Genomic DNA, 21744 nt, shown 5'->3' with positions numbered 1-21744 from the left:
AAGTCCAGTGACAGGACCCTGGTGAGTCAGACTAAAGACCACAGCAAGAAACTTACTGTGCGCGACTTAATTTTGGATTTTAGAAGTTCATAGTCGTTCAAGTTTATAGTTTACATTGAAATGCAGTGGTGAGTATTTTTGCTTGATCCATGCTGCTTTATTGAATGATTTTGTTTCTGTTGTCAACCATATTTTTTATATATTTTCTTCCCTTGCAGAGCCGAAAGTGAATCTCCTCCACAAGTCTACTGCTTTGGACATTATCGTAGGACAATATGGTAAGTTCTTCCTGGCAATTTATGGCTTAACTTATTGTCGTGGTAAAATATAGCTTATAGCCACATATTTTGGCTTGCCAAATGCTTGCAGTTTGGTATGCTACTCACGTGCTGTGTGTGGAGGCAGTCAAGTAGAAACATGTTATTTCAAATGGTACACAGACGGACTGCAGTGTCCCGCTGTGTACGCGTCTTTTAGGCAGATAAGTCCTTTTCAAACCCCAAATGGTTTTGCGCCTGCAGCTGTGATAACATCAGCAACGTGGAGAGACCCTTACCACCACAGCACGGGCTTTTGTAACGTGATAGGTGCATAGGGTTGCAAAAAACGATTTGAATTGTAGAAAAAAGAGAGAATTGCTATTAGAAGTCCAACATTTCAATTCCAACGCGCTGCAGTCATTTCCGTTTTTATAATTCAGAGCAGCAACATCCTGTGGGTCAGTGGGGTTCACAGAGGATATGCGCTCCACTCCTAATAGTCAGACTCACTCTGCTGCTTTGTCTAAACTGGAGTTCCCCATTTTAGTCCTGCCCTAGCCTTATACTGTAAAATAATTATGAAATGTATATATTATCTTAAGAGTCGATTTTACTCAACTTTTTGAATTCACGTGTTAAACTTAGCTATAGGTATGTAATGTTTGTGCTTCAATAAACATTTTAGGTTGAGTATTACATTTTCAAAGTGCTTTGTAGACTGGTCCTACAGTGCACACTGCAGGTAATACCCCTCTCCTTTATAGTAGGGGTATTTGTAAAATACCATGGAAGTGATGATCTAATCTTTTAAAAATCTTGGCCTACTTCTGGATACTCCAGCTCCAGCCACTGTCAAACAGGCCGAGGCATGATGAGTGTTAGAAAGACTAAAGGAGTGAACCACAGCTTGTTTTTATAAGCTTTTTCCTTAATAAAATACTAATACTACCATGCCCATTACTGTAAAAGCCACAGCTACTGCCACAATAGACTACTTACTATTAGTAAGACTATTGTTACTACTACTTTTCACTTACTGGTATGGGCAATTAATCTTGCCTGCCTGTCTACTACTAGGACAGACGCTACTTAAAAACTGCTATTACTGCTACTACTTTTCACTTGCTCTTCAATGTATGTATAAAATATTCAAAGTATGTTTAGTATGTCCTATAAATGGTGATGTCTAAATGATTTGACTAACTTGTCTTTTTTCTTTTCAGCTGTGTTTAGGCGAATCACCGGACTGCCTGCGGGACCAGATGCAGTACATGAAGAAGTCCCTACACGACCGCAAACAGCTGAATCGTCCCAGGCCACTGAGTGAACCATGTGGCAGATCTTTTGCTGTGACGAGATTTTGTAAACAACAAAACCAATCCACAAGACTTCGGGTTTCTGAGACTAGTGAATCTGGTACCTATGACTCTGCTTGCTGTCTGGCCAGTCCACTTGAGGAAGAAGATGAGCAGGAGAATGAAAGATGGCAACAAGGGTCTCCAGGTAGCGAAAAAAGTGTGGATTTTGACTCTGGGTTTTCGGAGGATTCATGGCACGATGAAGGAGTTGTGCTGAGGAGAACCAGGAATGTTCGTGTTTCCTCTTCTGCGTGTCTTAGAACAAATCGTGTGTCTACAAATGGGAGAATCCGTCCTAAATCTACGTCAGATGCTTGTTTGGAAAAGTGGACTTCTTTTGAGTCTGGAAACCCAGAGGACTGGACCACTTCATTGTTGAGTCGCAGCCGAAATAGACAACCTTTAGTTCTTGGGGACAATAGTTTTGCAGATTTGGTGAAAAACTGGTTGGATCTTCCAGAGAGTCCAGAACCAGCTGAACACAAGCCAAATTCAGGAAGGCGACTGGCTAAGGACATCATCGTGAACATGCGTAAAAGATTGAATGTGATCTCGAAAGGTGTAGAGATGAGGAGCAGACCAGCGGACTGTGTAAATGCCAGGCAAACTGAAGCATCCAAAAGGCTGTCCTGCCCAGTGGGACTACAGGGACTTAAACCTTTCTTTCACCAGTCGCACACAGGATTACACGAAACAGACTCAGACTTCCACAAGTTCACTGCACTAATGAAGACAGGCAGCCGCCAACCAATCATATGTAACGATATTATTGGATATATTTGAAGAATGAAGAAAATGTTGCATATTTCACAACTGCCTATTCTATTTTCAAATAATAAAGCTTTATTTATGTACATTCATTCTTTGCCTGGTTTTCTTTTGTTTTAAATATCAGTTAAAATATTTACCAGATTTTAAAATTGGGGAAAACCATTTTTAATATTCTAATTCATATAAACTTTACATAGGCTTTGCTTATGACTTAACCACTGAGATTAATATACGTATGTTCCTAAGGGGCTAATAGTGTGATAATGTACATGGGGAGCAGCCAAGCTAATGTACCTCAAATTGCTATCGTAAATCTGTTGTTTATTGTGTCTGCCAAAAATGAAGACAAGGTGCTATGACAAATGTTGGTTATAAAATGTGAGATTGCCTCGAGTATGTGGCTAATAGACATAATATTAACTGGTCTCATTTACCCTTCATATACCCCTAGGTCACATTTTCACTCCCCTCTTTATGCATAAATTAGAGATCGTTATTGGAAAAGTCATCTGAAAGCGGCAATGATGCAAAAGGGAACTTTGAAATACACAAAACAACAATGCAGACATAATTTATTTCTCATTTATAATAGAACAGACACAGACTTTTATGCATGTTACAACCACACCTTTCAATCACACACATTTGTACATCTAAAACAATGGCAGCTCCAAATAGCACACATAATTGTCCAGTGCAAGTGTCAAGTGCAACAACTGGAGTGGAAGGCAGTTAGTATTGGCAGCATAAGCAGTGAAGCTATGCACAAACAGGTGAAAGTACTGTTGATATTTCTATCTCTATATTTATATGAAGGGAGGGGCTGCATTTGTGAACAAGGATTAAGTTCAAACAGCTGTGTTCAGACAGCTATAGCAAGAACCAATGTAAAAAAAATCACTGCCCTCTCTTTCTCCATCTAAATCTATATATCTATTCTATTATTAAAATGCAGATTTCTGTGTAGATTAAAAAACTTTAAGATATGGTATGCAATTCCAGACAAATCACACAAAATACTATTATATTTATATAATACTATTATATATTTGTAATAGATCAGTTAAGTCAGTTAAGATATTATTGTGATTGTCAGTTTTAAAATAGTGATAGCCATATTCATAAACTTGTAGACCTGTGTTTCATTGGCTATTGAGCACATACATGATTGAAAATTAATTTAAAATCTCTCTAACTTTCACAGTACTTGATATGGCATTAAGCATAGCATTTTAACAGTTTCAAACAAGAAGTTCACATGATTGTTAAAACATTACATAAAATGTTAAGAAGTACAGGAGATTAAAATATGGAAGGTGCAGTTCCATGTAAACATAGCATTGGCAGTAAGAAACGCAGTGCATTATCTAAAATGGCGTGCTTCATGCTTCTTAATTTTTGTATATTTGTCTCCCTATACATGTCTCCTTCACAGCAGCAGGTACTGGATACGGGGCACTACCTCACAGTCTTCATCCTCAGTGAAAGACGGGAACAGCTCCAGCATCTTCTTATGAGGAGGGATCTCTGCTTTGGTCACCATCTTTATCAGCTCAGACACACTGGGAAGAAGACACAAAATATATGACTCAGTATATTTATGATATGCAGGATTGAGGTTATCAGAAGTATAAAAAAATCAGATACTAAAACTAGTATCGAAAGTAGATATGCACTGAGTAAGAATCAATCCTGAAAATAATAACATAAACTGGATCATTTTGGACCTTTTTGTCTTAACAATGAACAAATACTATTATTTTGAATAAAAAATGACTAAAAAATCATTTGGGTATTAAAGTCAGTTAATTGTTTCTATTCTTTTGAATTTCATATTGTAGTATCATGACAACACTACTTGGGATAAAGGCATAGGGACATTTTCAGCATGATTTTGTTTGAGTTAAAGGACATTTTCTTCTGTTACTGTTGTGGGTTGACTGTTGGTCAACCCACAATATTGCATAAAATATGGTACCAGGAGATTAACATATCTGATAATATCATACCACAAGATTTGACAAATGGCTGATTGATTAATAAGTTGTCCTACAAATCTTACAAAAAAAACAAAACAAAATAAAAACTAAAACATTTGTATATAGTGCATAATCTTGTTTGTTCATTCACAGATCCACAAATGACCAGTTGGTTACTCACACTAGGCACAGCATGATATTCTTATTGTTAGTTTTTGTCTGACAGTGACTTCCTGTGCAGGTTGAACTATCCCCAGAGAGGCTACAGATGTACACTCTTTTGTTTTTACTATGATATCCGCGCACTGCTCCTCTCTCTCTAGGGACCGGAGCAGAAGCCACAGGGGGAGAGAGAGGTGAAAAACAGGGGGAGAGAGGGGAAGAGAGGGGGGAAAGTGGGGGCATGTAGACAGCTGCTCCTAAATGACAAATGCCCACCAGTAGTGGCTTCCTGTGCAGTTGGATAATCACAAGTACCACATGAGAGGGACATGGATAGGGACAAAAAACATATGGCATATGTTATCAAACCACATAAAACACACACACAGATATAATGTAGCAAAGATACTTATATTGTGTTATTATTATGCCAATTTATAATCCAAATCCTGTATAATCAGAACACTGATTAAGATCATGATGAGGAATCTACTGGAAGTTTCAAGTTTCTAAAGTGCAGAATTAAATTAAAAAGTGCACAGTAAAACTTTTCTGGTGAGGGGTTTGCCACTGCTTGTCTCCATGGAGATGTCAATGCTTTGCCTAGAATGTTTCACATTATGGCATTAAACATGTCCATCTTGCATTTTTTTAAATTCTATATGTTTTTATACCTTCAAAAACATGCATTGTTACCATGAGCAAGTTTGCCTCTCCAGCGATCTGAACTGTAACTTACCCTGGTGCTTGTTTCCATGGATATAGATCAGTTTGAAGCCATACTGTGGAACATTTGAGGATTCCCCTAGAAGAACTAATCACATCTAGCATGTTCTGTAATAGACCTATAACCTATAACCTATAAAATATTATCTAAATCACTGTTTCCCAAAGACTGGGTTGCGACCCTGAGGTGGGTCAAAAGAGATTTTTTTGGGGTCGCCTTGTCACGATCGGCATGTAGATCTGCAATATACAGTTCTGACATATGTTGAAATGTCAAGATGTGTTTTGTATGATTTCTAATCTTTTTTGTAATTATTTTATTGACTATTTTGTTTCAATATGGCTGGTTCAACTGAACATTGAAAAGAAAAAGAAATGGGGTACATTTAATGCCCAAATAGGTGACTTATGGATCCTTTTATTGCTGCTTCAATTTCTGTTTTTCAATGTTTAATACTGGAGTAATACAAATTTTTTGTGATCGAGAGACATGATCACTCAGTCAACAATAAAATATAATGTTCAATAATGGTCAAATCCACCTTTATTTTGTGATTTACGAATGTCTATTGACTTGGGTTGCGAAGGTTTGTGACTTTTAAAATATGGGTCCCCATAAAAAAAAAGTTTGGGAAAAACTGATCTAAATGATCTCAAATTAAGGAGGTTGAACATATACATTTTAAAACTGTGTGGCTTACTTGGCCTTTGTTGCTGCCAAGATAACTCCTGTTTGAACTCTAATTAAATGGCTATCAAAAGTAAATTAAGTTCTTATTTAACCTCTTATTAGAAAAAAGCTACTGCTATAATCAAAGTTTTATCCAGCCTTCTGTCAAACATTATACTGTACAATTCAAAGTTAAATGACTAATACAGAAACATTTAACCATCTCTCTAAATTATGAGCTATAAAACTCAGATTTACTGTCGTCTTCCATCTTTACTGGAAGAAAAGAGACGCTGCAGGCTTCATATCTGGGTCTGACTCACTGCTTTAACTAGTGCAAAGATTTCATTTACCCTATGGCATCAGATATGTGGTGTTTAATGTGCTGCAAGTCCAAACAGCATCACCCCTGCCCCTGCCTACACATTTGGAGGGAAAACAACTTAAACAGTACTTTAACTCTTTAGCTTCTCAACAAACATAGAAACCTGAGTAGTAGTGAGCCTCAGTCGTCGGGGTGTAGTGATGCATGGTGTGAGCGTGTCAACAAAGGAAACGCCTCATCCTGCCATTAACCTCCACAACAAACAAAGGGATGCTGCTCAGTGTGAGTGTGCAGCTAAAGATGTCACATGCGGTCAACTAGATGTCAACTAATACATAAAGCATCTTTGTAATTTGAAGGCTCAGAACTGTGAATCACTGCTTTGGAACTGGATCAAAAGTTTAAGATTAGATCATGTTGTTGATCTCAAGCTGTTGTGTTTGAATGTAATGTTATAATCTTTCATTTACTTGATTACAAGTGTACTACTATTAGAAATAGCTTGGAAAACACAAATTTTTACAGTAAGTGGTGTCATCTCCTCCAGATCTGACCTGTAGCTTGACTTGGAGGCTCACCAGTTTGCATTTATAGAGATAACTTAAAAGCCACACAGTGGAACATTCCAGGCAAAAAAATAACATCTCTAAAGGCCTATCCCTGCCACAATAATACATTATAAAGAGACATAGCATTGAAACTACTTCTATTAATTCCATTTCTCAACCTTTTTATTTTTATATATACTATAATACTATAGTACAGCCCGACCGATATATTGGTTGGCAGATATTATCGGTCGATATGAGCACCTGGAAATATGCTTGCTGATAGGAACCAATATTTCACGTGGGCATGTTATACCTCGTTATAAAGCTTAGACTCTCTACATTATGTTCATTTAATCCAATTTACAGACAGATAAATGTCCAAATATATGGCTCTGCATCAGTTTTTATCTGCGGAGTTATTTGTTAGTGTGTGTATCAGTACTGTCCCTGAACACACCCCCAGAGTCACGTGCGTTTGTTTACACCTGCAGACATAGATCCATGTGCGCAACACTGAGATTATATTCTTTTTACGGACAATCGGTTTGAGTCTGGATTAAAAGGACATTTATTAGTGCAGACTTGTGATGTGAGGAGGAGCCTGTGTGAGCGGTGAGTGTTGGAAATATGTCGACTTTGAAGCTAGTTTTGGTTCTTTCTGATAGGCTAGCGATTAGCTGCTGTAGCTCCCGCACATAAACAGGCTGTTTTCTATTGGCCTATTGTAAAGTGACTATATTGGTCATATATTTGTTACTGGACCAGCATTGCTATGTAAATGAGCTGTGAATAGATGTGTGAATGATTAAATTTGTGCATATAATTAATTACCGCGGCGCGCAGCATTTACAGCTAAAGGCTAATAGTGATAGTTTACTAGCTTGTAGTTATGGGTCGGTCGTGAACGAAGCGGCTCTTAGAGTCGGCTCTTTGAAGCGAACGACGGGAGCCTGATCCTTATTGGGATTGGGAGCCGTGTTTTCTCTTTCTCTCACTTTGTTTCTCTTCATGCCGCGTGCAGACTCGTGGTAGTTTGACAGCGGCAGCGGCTAAAAACGAAACTTTCAAAAATATGCGTGTGCATAGGGTAAAAAAAAAACCGTGCATATATATATATATATATATATATATATATTCAGCATAAAATAAATAAACCAGGACTAATCTTGGGGTCGAAAGAGGGAGAGAGATAGAGACCGAGTATGATTAAGTTCTGGTTTAGTCCTGTTTTACACATGGTTTAGATCTGTTTTAGTCCTGGTTTAGTCCTTTTTCAGTCCTGGTTCAGTTCTGGTTTAGTCCTGCTTTAGACTTGCTTTAGTCCTATGACATATCATGTAAAGAGGCAGAATAACAATAAATGTTGCCTAAATAAACCCAGTTTAAAAACCACCAGAGCCAAACCTAAGTTTTTTTTTAAAAAATAATTCAAGATTTACAGTGAATTTTTACATCACTAAATATATCAGTGATTATATCGGCTATCAGCAGCTCCAACTCCCATTATATCAGTATCATATCGGCCACAACAAAATCCATAACGATCGGGCTCTATACTATAGAATGATACAAGCCTCTGCAACACAGATGTTAATGCACTACAAAAAAGTTAAGAAAAAGTTAATTACTGCAAAGAGTATTTAGTTTTTGGTTTTATATCTGACCCCTTCTATACCACAATTGTCATGATCAGTTGATTTTTGCAGTGTAACTATAATCTAGTGCTAAGTTTAATTCATGGACATCAACCATCTGAGTGTGCTTTTTTATTTTGAAGTTTAATTCATTTGACATGTGAACAATCAAATGGTATAATTACCTTTGCTTGAGTCTGTCCTTCTGGCCATTGTAAATGATAGAGCTCCCATAGAAGAGACTGCACACCTCCAGACCACACTTTTCCTGAAAACAAACACAAATCATAACCATAATCATAATTCTTTTCAGCCATATAGAAGAAATCATTATATAGATATATCGACTGACACTATTAATGACCTACAACCTCAATTTGGGCAGTTCAGGAAGTGCCACAGTGTGTCCATAAACAAACACAGGAACACAGGCTCTCTGACAGGTTCAACAAAACCTGGAGCAAATATGGTGATCTTATGTGTATTCCCCCAGTCTCCACAAATTCCTATATATTGGTACAATAAAATGTTTCAGATGTAAAATCTCTGAATCTGCATTACAATGAATGACACTGTAGGCACTGTATTGAGTTTGTAAGGGCAAACAGCTAAACAAATTCAACATGACCATGCTAATCCACATAATGGGGTTCACAGGCACACTCTTCACACCAAGCTGACAGAGGACACTTATTCCACTGATAATGTATTTAGTAAGGCTATGGCAATGGTAGAAGCCATGGTTTGAATGGCATGATTACAGACAGAATACATTTTTCTTTTGATAATTTATCTTTGCATTAGTATAAATAGCTATTTTATTTACCCTATAATTAACATGGTGTAGATAAGGATAATTGTTTTCATGGCTGGCTGGCACTCTCAACCACTGCACTGTATGACTAGAAGGTGTCCATTTTAAAACAATGGCTATTGTGTTGCTCTGTTGGATGGGGAGCATTATATTAGAAAACACATAAAACTTGCACTCGCTAACACTAACTCTACTTTAAGTTTCCGTCCTGAGAGAAAGAAATACCTTGACAAACTGGATGAGCTGTTCCAAGGTCTTTTCCTTTTCATGGCTACACCGGCCTTTAAGCAGGAAGTCGTCCCACAGAGTGAAGCTTTTTCCTGCGACCTGGAGATAGACACAGGGCACATGGAAGTATAGTTTAACATCGCTGACAGATGCAGTACTGCTCACTGTGAAGGATGTGAGCAAGCTGGAGGAGGTCTGGTGGCTACATAAAGACAGAGAGGCCGCATATATGTTTCAACACTCTGTTAAAGGTAGAAGTGGATGTCCAAACAAACAAAAATACAACACAACAAAATACAAAAGGATTAGATAGGGACATCCTCAACTTTAGTTTTTGCCAAACCAAAAATAAACTGCCACGTTTTTGATGCTAAGATGCAATGGGCATTTTAAAAACACTATAGTGGTCCGTATATTGGAGATTATTATAATAATGGTATGAATTGATTAGTCGGCAAGGTCAGTTTGTACAACACAATTTATACACAAGGTAATTCAAAATGCTTTACAGCACATGTGAGCAAATATGTCAATAAAAACATAAATAATCTTTACAAACAAACAAATTTTAAAAGTGTAGCTAAACCCTTCTGACCTTAAACTTGAACATTTATACATTTATACAACTGCAAAAAACAACAACAAAAAAAACAACCAAAAAAACAACAACAAAAAAACAAACAAAAGTACATAATTTTCAAACACATACTTCATAAGAGCTGATGGGAAACATTAAATACATTTATAAACAAAAACAAATGATTATATTCTGGACAAAAGTAGGTCACATGGAGTCTCACAGTCACACCATTAACATTGTAAACTGTTGAGGATTTCAGTTCAACAGTTCAGTCAAGTTTTTCTCTCAGTTCAAAGGTCAACAGTTTGAATGAGACGTCAGACAAAAACGTGAGCAATCTTACAAACAAGATTTCTTTGAGTGAATGAATGAACACACACACATACACAGTTGTTTACACTGAAAAAAACCACATTTAGTTGGTTTGCCCCTTGGCTGCAGTGTCCTTTGTGTGATATCCCAGAATGCCTCACAAGATCAGGCTTTGGGACCACAGACTGCAGTGACCTTATTCTAATGACATCAACCTTTGACCTTCAGACAAAGACACAGCACCCAGAGAGCTGACACCCCGCCTCATCTATTATAATTCAGAACACATCAGTAATAAGCATACAGGTCACACAAGCTACGCACGTGCTTGCATCAGCACTGTGTGAGACTGAAAGAAGAGGTCACCTCAACAGAAATTAGGTCAAATTCACACTCAATAATTGTGTCAAATCAAATGCACTATGTCATACTTAGATAGATTGTGCACATCAAAATGCATGAAACAGTATATTGAAAAAATCTTAAAAAAGGTTTCAGAGCAATATTCAAATTGAACACTATATTATCTCACAATGTTAACTTATCTTAAACTTAACTTGGACTTAAAAATTAACAAAAAATTTACAGGACACAAAGACAAATGTCGACAGTTCAGTCTACAAATACATATTTTTTCTGTATTTAACAAATGACATACTATTCTCTATTTGTAAAGCACTTTTTGTCAAAATCACATTTCACATTAAGTTTGTGCAAGATATCAAAATAAAATTGAAATCAGAATTTGAATTGTTGGAAATATCAAATCGCAAGGATGCTCCTGGAGTTGTTTAGTTCATTATTAGCATCCCTATTAGCTGAGTTTAACAGCCAGCTACTCATAATAACTATACTTTTTGAACATAAACTACAAATTGAATCACAATAATTGTCAGAAAAATCGCTATTCGAGTTCTTTCCCCAAAATCGTGCAGTCCTATTTCAAATATCATTAAAAGTACACTGCTTGTCTGAAACCATAGGCAGTAAACAGACTGCATGTCAGACTTGAGCCCCACGGTTGTAAGCTCTGCATGGTCTGGAGAGTGAGGGATAGTCAGAAGTTCCCCTTGGCTGCTGGAGCACAGATAATTGGAGCCAGGTTTAGTCAAAGCTTTCGGTATTCACATCTCGAGCCAAGATCTGATCCTCACAGACTTTTCCTGCCCGGACGGCCCTGAGTACACAAACTGCAAATGTGTGACATAGTTCTGGAAATTCAGCTCTGAGCAAGGGATAGTGAGGTGCAAGAGAATACAGAAAAAAAATGAACTATTATTATGTTGGTTATGCAATGTTTAAGGCAATACCAAATTAAACAGTGTTTGCCATTATTGGAAATGTAAGGGTTATGTGGTAAGAGGAACAAGCATTTACCCCACAAGTAGATGATTAACGGTAGATAGTAAAAGCTGCTATCAACAAAATCAGTATACATATAAAACCTCTCATCCCTTCATTTGAAATATATGGGATTCTGTAATTGTTAAGCAGTTCATATATTTCAGGTTAATCTAAAAACTGTGAACTGTAGTTCTGTAGTAGACTTTACCTATAATTTTGATAGATGAATTTAAGAAGACAAATTGACTACACATTTACACTTAGCCAGTCCCATACAAAAGTGGAGCACAATGTGTTCCTGCAGAGTCATTGTAGGACAGCTTTAGTGGTCCCATGCCAGGCCTCTATTGTGTACAGATGCTCTTTTCATACAATGCACTGTGTAGGCTTGTACTGTTACTGTGTTGGTGTCTGAATTTAACTGACTGTCCCAGATTGTGTGTGTGTGTGTAAATTGTATGGTGACGTCAGATACTGAAAACAAGGGGGGAGATTGGAAAATAATAAACTGCCCGATGGAAATAATTATTACAGTATTAGCCATGGGACTAAACAGAATGTGGAGTATGATTAATGAAGTTGTTCTTGCATTAGAGGGGGGGTCACCTAATATGCTGTAGTATTACAGCATGGTCTGAGGAAAAAAAGATGTGATAGGACTAGAATAATCTTACTTTGCTTTAAATGCTTAAGGAAGACTCCCACATAACTGATATACTGGGTAATACAAAGAAAGTGTTTATTTAAGAGTCTAAGTATAAGTCTAAGTATAGAAAGTACCAGATACCCATTTGAACAATTATTGGTACTGAAAATATTTTGACCTTTCCTGCTTGGTTTTAGATGTGCATTAGATTTACTTTAAGACCATAATATTATTAAAGAAAATTCAGTTATATTATATAAAAAGAATTGCTTTTATCAATCATTATTATGGTATCATAACATACATACAAATACTAATACATTAGTATTTGTGACAGCACTATTTCAGAGTTGCTAACGCTGACTATAAGAAAATAAACACATTCAAGCAATGGACAAAAATGGACAAAATATTGGCAAAGGGCACTGTGTAAACTTTGTAAAATAAAGTAAAGGGGGGAAAAAATGAAATAAAATGTGGAAACAAGCCATCACACTGTAGTTATAACTGTAGTAGTTGAATACCAGTCTGACTTTTTTTCTTATATTCCAAGTTTCTGCCTCCAAACCTTTACTATGCGACAGCATCACTGGTTTTGGTTAACCACAACCACATCTCTGGGTCTGGGGCCTCCCTCTGATGTTGGAGGGAAAAGGAGCCAAGCCAATCCCCTCTACTCCAGTCTGTGATGTGTCTTACCAACAAAAAATGACCATGAAATGAGAAATATGAATTCATTTATAGTGTTTTTTTGTTTTGTTTGTTTGTTTGTTTTTTCTGATGCAACGGTGGCATTGTAGAATAAGGGCCCACCAACCAAAGGCTTCATCAGTTCAAATGGAAACTGTCCTTGGGCAAGGCTCTTTACGCAATGCAGTCCTGTCAAGTTAGTGTGGCTGCATAAAAGGGAAAAAGTATGAAAATCAATAAATGCTCATCTGTGTATCTAACTATATCTAACTTTTTGACATGTCTTTTTAAACGCATTGGACTTTCAGAAATATAATAAGGAAACTGTCATTTACCTACTTCTCTCAAATGATAAACACAATTTAAATTTGAACATCACGGTGAAAGAAAACACAAAGAGTATCTCTACGTCACTATAACAGCACAGTTTTTATTTATGCCATAGTGACCTAAATGTTGCATGAAAAGATAAGCCACTTCCTGTTTGATCTTCTGCCCTAAACAAAATGATAAAACAGAATCGTTTGTATTTAGATATTGTTCTATATTTACAACTGAATATCTCTTGTTCACGACAGGATTTGACAAACAATACAGCCACTTGGTAATGAAGTTGCATGACTGATGGGGGACTAAAATAGACCACAGACACAACATGGGGAAACGTTGGAGAGCAGGAAGTCATGCCTGAGATCCAGATAGGGCCTAAACAAGCATGGACTGAAATATTGTGTGCAAACTGCTAAATGTCAACTTCAGTCTTACTCTTTGGGACAATAGCTACAGGAAGTGCTTGTATCCATGGAAATGATATCGCTAATGTTTCAAAGAATGGCATTAAATTTAACAATAACATCTCAGTAACAGTCTGGAGACAATCAAGTGGCAGACCCTTCACCAAAATAGTGTGCCTTTAATTTTTAACAAATCAAATATAAGGAGGTGTAAAAAATATAAACAAGTAAAGATAAGATATGGAAAGTAGGGTGTGCACAAATCTATTTTTTGGTTAATGGAAACATAAAATAAGCATTGATTTCTAAGGCTAATCATGTGAGTAAATTCTGTAATTGCTTCTGTGAAAGTTGTGATTTGTGATTAGTGTAAAGAAATGTATTCAGTGAGGGAAGATATAGCCGAAAATCAAGCATCAATACCCAAAGTTTATTCATTTTACAGTGTCCAGTCTCCAAATATTGCTCTTTAGGACAATAGCTGGAGGCGATAGTAGAGAGACCCCTTACTACACTCCCATCTAATTTTCTGGCTAACGTCGCAACTGTGGAAACATTTTTACTGCCCTGTATAAGGCTGGAAGGCTGGTTCTTCAAAGCCAGGGAACCTCTTTTAGTTGGGGCTTAAAAATGAGGTTTGGGCAGCCGCATGGAGGGTCCTGGTGGTCTGTTAGATCACGGTTTCGTCTGTGGATCTGTTTTGAAGCGGTCTTGGATTTTCCTTTTGTAAGCAGTCTGGTTAGTATAAGTCTTATAGCAGTGTACATACTTTGATATGTGTATTTTATGGGTAATATATATTCTTGAGAGCAGTAGTTTTAAAGGAGACAACGTGTGGTATTTCAATTTGAGGTTTAGCGTGGAAAATTCATTTGTCTGTTTCCATATAAGCTGCAGATTCTTACCATGCGTTTTCATCACTCAGTACTTTAAGTAATGCTTAGAACTTCAGTTATGGAAAAAGGGGTATGGTCCATATGTTTTTTACATCTTACTACTTTTTCATCAACTCATTATATTGAGTTGTACAGGAAATAAATGAAAGACAAATCTCATTCTGGGAGTTAAGGACTATGGCTAACTGTATGGTATAACTTTACAATAAGAGTATATATGTACCTTTTCTGTACCCAGTCTAGATAGTCAATGCATTTGCGTTGTTATTACTGCATTATTTTCTACCAAATAATTACCAATGTGGTTAAAATAACACTAAAAAGCAACAAAAACGGGAATTTAAATGATCTACAAATTAAAAAACAACATTCATATAACCAATAAGAACTAACTTTCATGTACTGCTATACAACAATGTCTACCAGTGAGTACCAGTGAACACATAATAAACTGCTAACTATAATAAACTGACTTCAAACAAAGCAGCACAAATGTCAGCCTCCCAAAACAACAGCTGGGAAAACTGTTTGTTGATGTTGGAAGTAACGGTGCATGCAATTAGACTGATACAGCTTCAGACATTAGACTCCTGTAATGTAGGACATAGCGTTATATGAGAAACTTCAACCATAGCACACTTTGTGCCTTGATAATAAATTATGAGTGTTGACCATAAATGACTGTGGCACCTGGGAAAATCAAGTGCCACAGTGGGGCACCAGTGGTAATAACTGTCATTGTGTCCTTAGGCAAGACACTTCACCCACATTGACTAGTATGAAAGTGGTGTGGGCGTGAGTGATGTTGGTGGTCAGAGGGACCGATGGCGCTGATTGGCATGGCAGCCGCACTTCTGTCAGTTTGCCTCAGGGCAGCTGTGGCTACAATAGTAGCTTACCATCACCAGATATAGACTGAATGAATAATGCTCTGTAAAGCATCTTTGTGACAAAAATGTCTGTGAAAAGCGCTATATAAATAAAGACTGACTTACTTAGTTCTACTATAAAACCTGCTGAATCCACAGTATGTACAGGTAAGCATAAATCTGTATACCCCAGATAAATATTATCTTAATTTTATTGGTAATCTATCTGTTGTGGCTGGAAGTGAAGCAACAATGTGAAAAGACTGACTTGTTTTAAATATATAAAAAAATAGATATGTAATCACAATCTTAGTTTCTGTGGATACCCCAAAAGGGCAACATAAAGAGAAGAAGACTTATTTCTGTTAAAAATACCTTACAGCATTCATGTGGAATGTAAATGACTAAACAATCCTAAAAGTGTGTTAGGAATAAAAAGTTGTAATGCTGCCATATGTGCTGTTGTCATAAACATGTTATCTGTTGTTTTGGCCTGAGCCCTTCTCCTTCCCTTTGGGACCACAGCCCTGTCCTGTGAGGATGCCCTTTGTGTGATGGGGAGTGTCATCTGCTACCTGATCACTATTGATCATCACAGATGGTCCCAAGCTCCAACTGTTCACCTCAACCCTCTGCAATTAGCTGAGGAGGCCCAGTGGAGCAGGCAAAAACAAAGGGAAGGGCCATGAGCTATATAAACATATACTTACAATGTTGGGGCATATGGTAACTAAAGAAGGGATTTCATAGATTATAAATTAAAGGTGCACTGTGTAACATTTTTGTTGTGGGGTTTGCGCCTGCTTGTGTCCATGGAGATGAGATTGCTTTGGCTGTTGTTGAGTAAATTGAGTAATTGAGGTATGTGCTGCACATCTGTTAAATCAGATATGATCAGAGATGTTGTGAAAAAATAAAATAAAAAAAAAGTGTAGGCCTATTTGAGTGGTCTACACTGCAAAGAAATAGTAACATTCAAGGTTTAATATCCAAGGCTATTCCACCAGTAAATAGTAATGAGTGATTTGCAACAAATAAATCTATTTACATCATTTAAATCATACATTTTTGTAACTACAGCCTCTAAAACAATACAGTAGTGATCATGGCTAGACGGCAGTGTAAATAGGTCAAAGGAGACACTTCTTAAGAGAGTGCTGAGTTTGACACGCGGCCTGAAAGCACCCCTGAAAGGCTGTCATTGATGTGTAAACAGTAAACACAATGTCTGTGTGACTGTCTTTCAAATGTGGAGATAGCAGCGCTCCACCTGACTGCCAAAGGCCCGGGGCTCAGAGCTGAGTCAATAAAAAACTCTGCTCACAAATGGGACATGACGAGTAGCAGCCTGCAGATCCTACATCCAGACAGTACTGGGGAAAGAGCTGTGACTTATACATTTCAATACAGAGTTTCATAGAGATGAGAACACATCATAAATTATACAGATTGATAGAAGGAATGTCAAGATTATTTGAACAAACAAAAATGATCATCATTCAGGTCACAATATACACACACATATGTATATATACATACATGTATGTACAGGTCATTTTCCCAAAGGGTCTGACATCAATGTAGAACTAGGAATGGGTAAAATTTACATAATATAATATCCCAATAACAATATACAGCCAATATCATGGCACTCCTTCAAAAATGTGTCCAAACATGCCTGCTAAAACTAGTGCAGTTTCTGTGTGTGTGTATTTTATCAGCTCTTTTTGCAACCTATTTAAAATAGTTTGTATTAGATAAGAATAATATACATACAAAATTCTAAGTTTGCATGTCTCTAAAACAACAATTCAATGTATCTCTACGTACAGCATTCAGTATCATACATACAATGAATATAAACCACACCAAATTAACATATCTCTTCACAGATGCTGGAAAAACACAGAACATGTACAGATGAAAGTAACCATTTAGTACATGTCTGTTACTCCATTGATCTGTCTCTAAACTCCAAATGCTCTCACTGCCTGTACATGTACCAGGAGCAGTGATGTAACTGATATCGGCCAGTGGAACAGACTATTGACGTGATGTTCAATATGGCGTCCATGTGTCCAGTCCACATCAGCCGTCAATGAGTCCTGTTTTATCTAATGCTCTCACACATGAGACGTGTCAGCGAACAGGCCATAGGTCACAACTGAAAATGGGACATACACGTTCATTAATGAGTTATAAGAGCCTCTTTTTTGTCATGTTGACCACTTGCAATTTATGTTTTGATTTAATTTAATTTTGCCTAAATAAAAATGTTTTTCCTTTCAATAATTTTCTGAAAATAAACAATACAGACTTTTAATGACAGTTAACATAAAAATAGCCAAATATCTTCCTCCAAAGTGTATAGGGCGTTGGGAAATATTTTGAGCTATGGATCATATAGATTACTTCAACACACATAAATCACTATTATTATGATTTCAAGTGGGTAATATTGAGAAAAATGACTACAACATGGTTAAAAGTTGAGTATAATATGTCTTCATTCAAACACTGCCAGACGCACATATGTAACACAATGATACCCCCAATTAGCCACAAAGAGGAAATAAGCATTTGTTTTTTGCAGTGTCTTTATGAGCACATTTGGAGGTGTTCAGCCCAGTAAAGCCCAGTTTATGTGTCTTTCCATTACAACCGATTACAGAATCTGGAGATCATGTGAGCTGGAGAGCACCATGTGTAACTACTTTTAAGTGCCAACAGTAAGACCAAACTATCTAAATGCCTTTTTGCATCAAAATGGCATTTAAATTGTTCAGAGTGCACATTTTCAAGAGAGAAGACTGAAATGCAAAATGTTAAACTGATACAAGAACTGCATACATTTCAGAATGTTTGAAGGGCAGAGGTCTAACCTACGTGCCTGACATTGCCATCACTACAGTTCCTTGTATATTACATATGATTACAGTTGTTGTTAAGTTGTTTTCTGTTTACATGTAGGATGTAGGATACATGACTATTTTACAATATAAAAAGAATTATGCTTAATGATGCTTTAAGTCATTTGATTACCTTCATAAAGAGCTTATTTTTTACTAGACGCCTGGTTTAAGTTTTCTTCATGTGGACTCTGAATTAGGGATTTATATAACCATCACTATAAAAAGTTTGTTTGCTTGTTTGGCTATTAGATCATTTATTCAAACCATTTGTGCCTGGCTTGTGTCATTGCTTAACTATTTATCATTGTACTGTTGTTCCATACTATTATGCTGCTCTTATGTTGTTGTGTACAGAAAGAGGGAAGGACAGTGAATGAGGAACTTCTAACATTGGGACAAAACAACCAAAACACAATACATCACAGCAGCAGTAGCAGAAGGCACAAGGCGTCTGAGTGGACCACAGATTACTTATTACCCACTGGCACTGTTCATGTCTTTAGTTTTGAGTTACAGGGTACAACAATGGCCGCTGGTCCCAGAGGAGAGAGAGGATTTGGGATCATGTTCACTTCATTCCTTTGGCGCACTCTGATTTAACCACATGTGAAGTAACGCAGGCTCTTTGTTGTGCTTCTTATCCTAATCCTCTGATATTCGTGTGGCAGATGTTTGGTCTGCAATTATCAGTGTGCCTCAACTACCAAAACATTTACTGCAAATGTAATGAAGTATTGGCAATGAATACTATACAATTCCTAGACCTATTACTACAAGAACAATACGCATATATTTACCTCCGCCAAGGAGGTTATGTTTTTGCCGGCGTTTGTCTGTTTGTTTGTTTGTTTGTTGTTTGTTTGTTTGTTTGTTTGTTTGACTGTTAGCAACATAACTCAAAAAGTTATGGACCGATTTTGATGAAATTTTCAGGATTTGTTGGAAATGTGAAAAGGAAGAACTGATTTCATTTTGGGGGTGATCCGGAAGAAATCCTGGATTCTGGATCACTTTGAAATTTTAGTTAACATTGTGGTAAATGGGGCCAAAAATTTTGTTTCTCAATATCTCGGTTAATTATTGACCAAACCCCATGAAATTTGACTCAGGGATGGACAATGGGATCCTCTTTCATATTCCAAAGGCTGATCCGGATCTGATCCAGAAAACAGATTTTATCGCAATTTATATAAAAAATGGGGGTAGTCCTTGGCGGAGGTCTGCGCTCTCTGAGTGCTTTTCTAGTTTCATATCAATTGCACTAGAACTAATCAGATTACATTTAGTTTGGCATCCAACCAAAGTTTTTACTGAAGCACAAAACTGTTCTAGCATAAACATTTTTGGGAAATGTTTGGATAAAATATCGATTCATTTATTTGCATTTGTATCTTGTACCAATGCTAGAGCTGAGTGTTATAATATAAAATGATCACAATCCTGTCAGCCTATTCACAGTTTACATTTTATGGCAATTCATCTACATTTGGCATTTTTCTACTACCTTTAAGAAGAAAATAAAGCCATCTGCTTCTTCTGGAAGGTAACACTTCACTGTGATTGGTTAAATCAAGCTGTCACTAACTCTAAGTCTTGCAGAGGCTAACCAATAAGTGAAGTGGGTGGAGAAAAGTTCTACACAATATACCCCATTATCATTTTATTCTATTCTCAAAGAAAAAAGCTACTATCATCTAGTGACCCTGCTTTACCTTTGGGAACCAACACCTACTCTAAAGTCAAACTTAAAATTAAGTTAAATTGGTCAACCACAATTATATATTGACTCTTGTCTAAGCCGCATCTGCCACACACCCAGAGCATCTGGAGTGCACAAGCTCTGATAAAGAACATCTAATAACTGCAAAATAGACAAGATTATAAGTTTTATGACATGTATTGTCACTCCTACATAGAATGCCTTTTGATGTGCAAGCCTCTCCATCCACTCCTTTTTCCCAGAGTCAAAATGCTCTCAACGAAATGTGGTTTCAATACAGCGCTTCCTGTGGAGGAAGAGAATAGGCATCATTTCTGCTAACAATTAGCATGTAGCCCATGTGTAGCCTGACCTTTGAGTGGCTGCTTCAAGATCAGGAGCTTTGAGGCTAAAACTCTGCTAATTCAATTTTACACTGAAAGGGAAAGTGAGAAAATGGTGGGTGCTATATGAAAAGAGCAGGAAGTAAGACTAAGACTTGAGATACAGTTCAGAGTCATGGCATCAGTCATGGTTCACCACAAACTAAGGAATCATGGGGAAATACTGAATAACTTCATCATTATATTTGTATTTTTGGGTAATATTTAATAACAGAGAGTGATTAAGCAATTGAATATATCACATTTATATTGTATTATATTCAATTACATTATATACAAAATTCATAATAATGAACAACTAGAATATTAAAAACGTTGTAGTGCTTTACAGGCTTGACATAGCCTCTTAAATCTCTGTACTGTCGTAAGGTATACTTCTGTATAAGCTGCCCTAAACCGCATTCATAGCAGGCACGGTGGGTGAAGTGTCTTGCCTAAGGACACAGAGACAGAACTTGGTTCAAGAAGTGATTCTCTGACCATTGGCTGATGAATGTTGTTGTTTAGTAAGTGAATATATTGAATATCAAAAACTGAAATTAGACAGAAGTTAGTTGGTTTTGTGAATTTGATTTCCATAACAACATGTTAGTAAAAAAAAAAAAAAAATGATACAGTTTCTAAGATCCACTGCATAAGATATAACAATCCTTTAAGATACTGTTGTAGTACTATCCTGGTGTTACTTTGTTTTAACTTTATGGCTGGAGTTCAGTTACAGCTGCAGCAACACTCATTAATCTGTGAAGTCGTTCTTCTAAAATCCTTGAACGCTGTGTTGAACTGCAATCTCGAGGTCACGGCAGCACATGGACACCCCCCTTCCCTCTCTTCCCCTTTCACTCCAACCAGCAACAGCCCAGAGCTCCACCCCGAGGTACAGGGCTGCTCCAGTTTGCTGTGACCAGGGACAAGACCACATCACTCTTCAAGAATGGGTTAAGATACTTGGTCAAGTAAATTCCCCTACAGTTTGAGCCCACCCATTGGTTTTCTATTCTTAAAAACAGACAGACAGCGGTTTGTCTTCTAAATAATAACTCACTGCAGGGAAAACATTATGTGAGTTGGGACAAATATAAAAATGTACAAAGTAGAAGTTTTGCAGTACTTAAACATTAATTAGAATCATTAGGAATAGATTTCCTATGAACTTGGCAAATTCTCTGTTTCAAAAAGT

General features: G+C 37.0%; 2 protein-coding genes across 2 annotated transcripts in view; one reads left to right on the top strand and one right to left on the bottom strand.

Moving 5' to 3' along the window:
• Window positions 1–13: 13 nt before the first annotated feature.
• Window positions 14–2478, top strand: inka1b (inka box actin regulator 1b). The gene is made up of 3 exons (XM_055160079.1): window positions 14–128; window positions 219–278; window positions 1484–2478. The coding sequence occupies exons 2-3, from the start codon at window positions 276–278 to the stop codon at window positions 2399–2401; spliced, it is 921 nt and encodes a 306-aa protein (XP_055016054.1). The 5' UTR covers window positions 14–128; window positions 219–275; the 3' UTR covers window positions 2402–2478.
• A 456-nt stretch (window positions 2479–2934) lies between these two features.
• The window catches only part of uba7 (ubiquitin-like modifier activating enzyme 7), a 43487-nt gene continuing 24677 nt past the window's right edge, over window positions 2935–21744 (bottom strand). Inside the window, exons 22-24 of the mRNA XM_020934072.2 lie at window positions 9476–9577; window positions 8622–8704; window positions 2935–3951 (exon numbers count right to left, since the gene is read on the bottom strand). Coding sequence (XP_020789731.2) covers window positions 3819–3951; window positions 8622–8704; window positions 9476–9577 — 318 coding nt within the window. The 3' untranslated portion in view covers window positions 2935–3818. The remainder of the gene's footprint in view (window positions 3952–8621; window positions 8705–9475; window positions 9578–21744) is intronic.

Source organism: Boleophthalmus pectinirostris, unplaced genomic scaffold (genome assembly GCF_026225935.1).
Source record: "Boleophthalmus pectinirostris isolate CB_2022bp ecotype Guang Dong unplaced genomic scaffold, ASM2622593v1 HiC_scaffold_3, whole genome shotgun sequence".
Classification (NCBI taxonomy): Eukaryota; Metazoa; Chordata; class Actinopteri; order Gobiiformes; family Gobiidae; genus Boleophthalmus; species Boleophthalmus pectinirostris.
Note: the sequence above shows the minus strand (reverse complement) of the source record. Positions and strands in the feature narration are given on the sequence as shown.